Source organism: Anoplophora glabripennis, unplaced genomic scaffold, assembly GCF_000390285.2.
Source record: "Anoplophora glabripennis isolate ALB-LARVAE unplaced genomic scaffold, Agla_2.0 scaffold987, whole genome shotgun sequence".
Taxonomy (NCBI): Eukaryota; Metazoa; Arthropoda; class Insecta; order Coleoptera; family Cerambycidae; genus Anoplophora; species Anoplophora glabripennis.
The window spans coordinates 38,187-46,269 of NW_019426004.1; the positions used below are offsets into that span (position 1 = coordinate 38,187).

At 37.4% G+C, this 8,083-nt stretch overlaps 1 protein-coding gene across 1 annotated transcript in view; it reads right to left on the reverse strand.

The window, feature by feature from the left end:
* Positions 1-936: 936 nt before the first annotated feature.
* LOC111693094 overlaps positions 937-8,083 on the reverse strand; it is a 23,569-nt gene continuing 16,422 nt past the window's right edge. Inside the window, exons 7-11 of the mRNA XM_023457233.1 lie at positions 5,643-5,763; positions 5,240-5,530; positions 4,915-5,183; positions 2,807-3,054; positions 937-1,046 (exon numbers count right to left, since the gene is read on the reverse strand). Of these exons, the coding sequence (XP_023313001.1) occupies positions 937-1,046; positions 2,807-3,054; positions 4,915-5,183; positions 5,240-5,530; positions 5,643-5,763 (1,039 nt within the window). The remainder of the gene's footprint in view (positions 1,047-2,806; positions 3,055-4,914; positions 5,184-5,239; positions 5,531-5,642; positions 5,764-8,083) is intronic.

An 8,083-nucleotide genomic window follows, 5' to 3' on the forward strand; every position in this document is an offset into this window, starting at 1 on the left:
CTATATAATTTTTTAATTGTATTTTTTTTACTTTTAGCTTTTCAGAACAAGAACAACAGATAAAAAGATTCCAATAAAGTGATGAATTTCAGTGGCAAAACAGATAATATCCTAGGATATAAATAAGACTTAAAAATCCTATCGAGCGGCTTCCAAGTTGTCCAGATTTGAACCCATCGAACTTAAATAATTAGATTGTATTTTTGTATTTTATCTCCTATTTTTTATTATTTTAGGTACGTATGTAACAAACAGAAATTCAGTATTAACAATTAATACAATTACTAATCTTTACGAAAAGGCACACATTAGAAAAATTTTTATACAGGGTGTTCCACCTGAGAGGGATTCTTCAGTAACTGTGCAAGTGTAAAATTTATATAAAAAAAATAATTTTAATCAAGGTTGTCTGGAATCATGTGTAGAGTTTATTTAATGTACATGCCGTTTAAAACTTACCGTTTTCGAGATAATCAGTTATTTTTGAAAAAAAATCACAATTTCACGTCTCTAAATGAGGATAGATAGCGTTTAAACCGTAAGAGTTAGAAACCTGCACTTTTCACAATTCATTTTCCCATAAATTACTCTATATTGTCATCTGTGAGCAAAACGTGTACGTTATTCAGACTCGGAAATACCGAGACCTACAATTAATAATCTTACGAGTTGAAAAACTTTTTTTTTCCAAATGGAGTGGCCCATATTAATTGTCATGGGTGAATGCAAAATTGAATGCCCTTTCGACTGATAAGTAATTATACTTTATATGTACACGCACACTGTGTTCAAGTTTGATCTAGAACACTCCGGTAACATTTGCCTGGACTGTGCATTTGAATGATTTTTTTTTGCACGTAGGACTCTCCCAATACTTAATGAACATTCTAATGCTCACCACATAATTTTATAAAAATTATCTTCACCAATACTTTTTTAGGAACATGAACAGTCCCAATCTTCAGATTCTTTTACGTCTCCTATCAGCCAACATTCCACGTCACAGTCATCATATTCTGACGTAAGTAAAACATCTTCGATGTCAACTTTGAATATCACGGATAATGAAGAGATTATATAAACAATTCAGCGATGATACCCCTAGAAAGAAGAAACTAAAATATTAGGCGACTTTCCTCCGTTTGTATATGTATTTATTTTCGTAATCGCAGTCGTTACACTTGTATGTTTGGACTAATAAAGGATTTTTATGTTTCACTTGGTGCTGTTTGATACTTCTCCTGTATTTAGTTTCGAAATCGCAGTCCTTACATCTGTACATTTGGACGTAGAAGGATCTTTATGTTTCATTTGATGTCGTTTGATAACACTCTTGTATTTAGTTTCGTAATCACAATTGTTACACCTGTACATTTGAACTTGTGAGGAATCTTTATGTTTCAGTTGATGCTGTTTTAAAAGACTATTGTATTTAGTTTTGTAATCGCACTTGTTACACCCGTACACTTCAACCTGCGAAGGATCTTTGTGTTTCAGTTGATGCTTTTTAATATTATTCGTGTATTTACTTTCATAATCACAGTCGTTACACCTGTACATTTGAACCTGTGAGGGATCTTTATGTTTCAGTTGATGCTTTTTGAAATAACTCTTGAATGGAGTTTCATAATTGCAATCGTGGCACCTGTACATTTCAACATGCGAAGGATCTTTATGTTTCAGTTGATGCTGTTTGATATTACCGTTGTATTTAGTTTCGAAACCGCAGTCGTTACACTTGTACGTTTGAACCTGTGAAGGATCTTTATGTTTCAGTTGATGCTTTTTGAGAAATGTCCTATATTTAGTTTCGAAATCGCAGTCGTCGCACCTGTACATTTGAACCTGTGAAGGATCTTTATGTTTCAGTTGATGCTTTTTGAGAAATGTCCTATATTTAGTTTCGAAATCGCAGTCGTCGCACCTGTACATTTGAACCTGTGAAGGATCTTTATGTTTCAGTTGATGCTGTTTGAAATTACTGTTGTGTCTAGTTTTGTAATCGCAGTCGTTACACTTGTACATTTGAACCTGAGAAGGATCTTTGTGTTTCAGTTGATGCTGTTTGAAATTAGCATTGTATTTAGTTTCGAAATCGCAATCGTGGCACCTGTACATTTGAACCTGTGAAGGATCTTTATGTGTCAGTTGATGCCGTTTGAAATTACTGTTCTGTCTAGTTTTGTAATCGCAGTCATTACATTTGTATATTTGAACCTGTGAAGGGTCCTTATGTTTCAGTCGGTGCAGTTTGAAAGCATTCTTATGCTTAGTTTTGTATTCGCAGCCATTACAACTGTACATTTGAACCTGAGAAGGATCTTCATGTTTCAGTCGGTGCACTTTGAAAGCATTCTTGTACTTAGTTTTGTATTCGCAGTCATTACAACTGTACATTTGAATCTGCGAAGGATCTTTATGTTTCAACTCTTGTATTTAGTTTCGAAATCGCAATCGTGACACCTGTATATTTGAACGTACGAAGGAACTTTATGTTTCAGTTGATGCTTTTTGAAATAACTCTTGTATCTAGTTTCATAATCGCAATCCAGACACCTGTACATTTGAATCTGCGAAGGATCTTTATGATTCAGCTGATGCTTTTCGAGATTTCTCCTGTATTTAGTTTCGAAATCGCAGTCCTTACATCTGTACATTTGAACCTGCGAAGGATCTTTATGTTTCAGTTGATGCCCTTTGAAATAACTCTTATCTCTAGTTTCATAATCACAATCGTTACACCTGTACATCTGAACCTCTGAAGGATATTTTTGCTTCAACAGGTGCATCTGGAGTAATTTCTTACTTTTAGGTTTATACTCACACGATTCACACTTATATGTTTCCAAATCCTTCTCATGACTGGCACAGTGTGCCGTAAAACGGATGTCACTTTCAGTTTCGTAGATACATTTATCACATTTGTACAATACTTTGCGTTCCTGTCTGGTTTTCACTTCTGATCCATTTTCATGTTTACATCCATCCTCTTCTTCATTTTTACAGTCACTCTCCTCGAATGGAACAATATCGGAGATCTGAAGTGGCGTGTCACTGAAAAAATTGCATATACAGAGTAGTTTTCATAATCAGGTATTAATTTTAAGGGGTTATGACAATAATTGAATCAACCATAGTACTGTTAGCACAATTTTAACTTTAATGATGAATCGATTCATATCTTTGATAATGTATTCAATTATCAGAAAAAGCATTTGTCAGAAGCTATGTATAAAGTCACACAATAAATCCATAAACAAAGTTAGATACAGATAATTTAAATACAATCTACAATATAATAAATTTATTAAATCTTAATCAAATAATAACACCCATTATATCACCTTTTTTTGTTCGTCAACATTATTTAATTTTTGTTTTTTCCCTTATTACAAATTTTAATACTCTAGTCACAAACATTAAAGGATAAAAAGAAAATCCCAAATTTTTAGGTGATTTTCGAAAGGCTGTAACTTAACGAAAAATGGTCGTAGGGCAATAAAAAAAAAGTGAATTGAAGCTTGAAGGTTCTAGTTTCAGGATCTTCAGCTGAAAAATTTTTATCATTTAGAAATCAAAAGAAATCCCGGGGGAATTTTTTTTATAACTTTTGCTTCACTTTCAACAGCTCCACGGGTCTCAATTTTTTTTTTTTGGCAATCCCACCTGTTACCTCTTTTAGTTTAATTCATCCTCTTTGAATTGAGCTGTTCAAGACCTTTATAATCAAATAAAAAATAACTGTTTTGGCTTTGATACAGAAAATCTAAGCAGAGTTTTGAAAATTTCACACTGTCCTCCACAAGACATTCTTATCGTTTTTTGATAAATTTATTTTTTTTGATGCAAGGAACTTGATTCCAAAATTGCGTATTTGAAGAATTTTGTTAAACCCGAGATTGATATTTAAGATACTTTCGTTTTTTTACTTTCTGTAAAGAGTTCAAACGTCTGCGATTGGCTTTCACTATGAATTGCCAATTAAGGAATAAATTTAGCATCTTTAAATCATTTTTTTTATATTGAAATTTTTTTTTGCACAAATCTATATATTTTCATCAAAAATTGTCATGAAAAAAAAAATATATTCAGAAATATATTATTTACAATTTTCACAATGCTACACAGTTGTCAGTTGTCCTTTTTTTTGAGTGCAAATGTCAATTTAAAAGTCCTTCCTCAAATCTCTGATACTTATCGAGTTCTATGGCTCACAAATCATTTTCATGAGCTTTAATACTGAGAAAAACAGTATTTTTAAACTAACCCAAAGATCTTTTCTATATATTGCAAAAATAAAAAAAAATATTTTTTGATGATCTGACGAGCATTTTTTCAAGGTATTTTTATAATTTGAATTAGCTCAATACCTCGTTCCAAAATTCTTTCAAAATTAATTTTGGGTAAGAATGACTGAAGGCCAAACCGATTTTCTTGCAATCTGCTTACATAACCACCAATTATTTTGTAACTCCGTAAAAGATCTATCCTTTTCATTCAAGAAAATTTGAATTTCTGTCCAAAGTTAAAAANTCAATACCTCATTCCAAAATTCTTTCAAAATTAATTTTGGGTAAGAATGACTGAAGGTCAAACTGATTTTCTTGCAATCTGCTTACATAACCCCCAATTATTTCTGTCCAGTTAAAAAATTGATTGAATAAATGGAATTTAGTGTAGCATTCTTTGTACCCATATCTGATTCGAAGTCATACTGATTGTTTTATAAGGATCTTACGTATTTTTCCAATTTGTTAACATAAAGCTTAATGATTATATAAAAATTTGTATGATATCGTATATAACCGACAATCTCATAATTTGTTACAATTACTGCATCACCAGATTGTGACAAAATGTCAGAACCACGGGCTGCCATTTCTTTAAATTAATGTTAAGATAGTCTCCTCTTACCTTCTTTCCTCATCTTCCGATTTTATGTCAACACATTCAGCTTTAATCGACATTTCCATCTCGTTAATATCGAATTCCTTGTCCAGGTTTTCAGTCTTAACATATAAATCAAGTGGACACGTATTTATTTGACTTCCTGTGGCTGAACTATCAAAAATACTTTTAATTTTTTCCTCTACCTCTGAGCAATCTTTCAGGAAACTGTTGTGAGTACACAGAGAATCCCAGCATGGCTTACATACAACGGGACCTTTGATGATATTTATATTCTACAAAGCAGTTTTATTAAATTACAAAATGTGCAAGTATTTAATATTGCTCCTACCATTTCAGGTATCAATTTTTTAATAGCTTCAAGTTCCTCTTCACGTATGCACCTAAATTCACTTTCTACTGGCTGCATACACAATCGACATATTTTCTGACTGCGAACCAATTCAATTTTCTTTTCCTGTACATGCACTTCTCTTAAGTCGGGCTGTAACATTTTTTCGCTATCCACATAAGGGATAATTGTGTTATCGGTATTCAAACACGTCGACTTAAATTCTAACGCCGCATTTAACTTTCTTCTGCAAACGTTACATATAACCTCTTTGCTTTCGCTATCAAATTTCTGAAAAATACACATCTTCAAACATAAAGAAAATAACTGTGGCGGAAAATAACAATTAAATACTAAAAGATAATTTACGCTCGAAGCTGTTAAGACGTACATAAGTGCTTACCAATTTCAGCAAAAGAACATCTAGAATGGCTCTGATAATGTTGTTTATCACTTCGAAACTTTCATCGGTTACAGTTTTAAGGCAAAGCTTACACGACGTTTCCTTAACATCCGCCATTATTCTGCAACAATCTTCTTTTATACATAAACAAAAACAGAATTGCAGAGATATATATAACGCACAATGCCGTCAGTCGTCACTTGTAGTCTTCGAGTATACACTATTGGAGGACTGGAGGCAACGTGTCAGTGCAGTGGCCGAGTGTAGCGGAGGTTGTAGAGAGAGACAGAGAGTGAGAAAGAGGGTGGGTATGCTATCTCTCTCTAGCAGTACGCGATTGGCTCCTGTAATGGTCACTGACCCATCGCATGCTGCTAGAGACAGCATTTACCCTCCTTTACTGCGAAGACCACCAGGGCTAGGCTCTATCCCTTACTCAAAGGTGGAAACACCCTCAGTTTAAGGAATAAGCGAACGCTTATCAAGGTGGTACTTCAACCGCAGCTAACCTACGCCTCCACGGCGTGGGGTCACGCGGCAAAAAGCCACTTAAAGTCATTACAGGCTGTGGAAAACATAGCCCTCCGCACGGCCACCGACGCGCCCTGGTACGTAAGAAACACTGACATATTACGAGACTTACAATACACAAACGCTACACAGACAATAAGACAAAACGCGGAGAAACGATTTGACGTAGCCGCTAGACATGACAATCCCCTCCTCAGGCAAGCCGTTGACTACGTACCCGACGTGACCGACAAACACAAAAGACCTAGACACCAACTTTATGACCCTGGGTGACCACCCCATTGACCCCCTCCCCCTGTCCGATAACCTTTTCTGTTTCAGAGACAGCCAGGATCAAGAAACGAAGACAACGACACACACACACACACACACACACCCCCCATACCCTCCTTAACCCTCCCCTCCCGCGCTAGCCTAAGGGCCACCTTAGCAAAGCGCATCCCAGGCTGCATAGCCGCACTACCCTACCCAACCATACCACACATAAACATGACACTACCCCCGGGGTTTACACAGACGAGCCGGCGAAGCAAGAAGAGCGCCAGAAGAAAGGGCCCTAGCCGGCGGGGCCCAGCCAGGACAAAAGGAGGTCCCACAAAGCGCCTACACCGGCCGCATTTGCGGTCGGGGTAGACGACGGATGGGGCCCACCTACGAAGGCTGTCCAGGCCTACACGAGATGAGGCAGGATAAAGAGGGATAATCCCCCTCGATCCCAAATCATTGAGGCCAATTTCTAGCCATAGAATAATGGCGCGCCTCCTTTACCTCACAACCTCTGCTACTGGGCCGCTGCCTCCAGCAGTATATGCACTAAGCTTTTAACCTTTTTGGCTTCCTATATGACAGCATTAGCAATTGGCTCTATTGGCATTAGCGGCGCATTTAGTTGTAGATTGTGGTTAGCGGGGAAACATGAAGAGCCCTAGCCGGCGGGGCCCAGCCAGAACAAAAGGAGATCCCACGAAGCGCCTACACCGGCCGCATTTGCGGTCGGAGTAAACTACAGATAGGGCCCACCTACGGTGTGTCCAGGCCTACACGAGATGAGGCCGGACAAAGAGTAATAATCCTCCTCGATGCCAAATCAATGAGGCCAATTTCTAGCCATGGAATAATGATCCACGATTGGAGGGTACATCCCTGCATCTAGACACTCCAGCCTGTTGAACATACAGAAAATCGTGTATGGTAGTAAAAACGTAGTCACACCCCGCAGAATGCTTTGAGGATACTATTTACAGATGAATTAATCACAATTATTGAGTAGTTTTATAAATGAATTGGACAAAACAGGAAAGGTACATTTTTTGAACTTTTNGTGTATGGTAGTAAAAACGTAGTCACACCCCGCAGAATGCTTTGAGGATACTATTTACAGATGAATTAATCACAATTATTGAGTAGTTTTATAAATGAATTGGACAAAACAGGAAAGGTACATTTTTTGAACGTTTTCATGGGGAAATCATAGGAATCGTTTGTATCTCAACATTTCCATAGTTTGGATACTGTCGAAAAGGTGGCGATAGACACTGTCTTCGTCCTAAAATTTTTTCCATCTAGATTCAGACTCGCCGCCATTATTCTATGGCTAGAAATTGGCCTCAATGATTTGGGATCGAGGGGGATTATCCCTCTTTATCCTGCCTCATCTCGTGTAGGCCTGGACAGCCTTCGTAGGTGGGCCCCATCCGTCGTCTACCCCGACCGCAAATGCGGCCGGTGTAGGCGCTTTGTGGGACCTCCTTTTGTCCTGGCTGGGCCCCGCCGGCTAGGGCCCTTTCTTCTGGCGCTCTTCTTGCTTCGCCGGCTCGTCTGTGTAAACCCCGGGGGTAGTGTCATGTTTATGTGTGGTATGGTTGGGTAGGGTAGTGCGGCTATGCAGCCTGGGATGCGCTTTGCTAAGG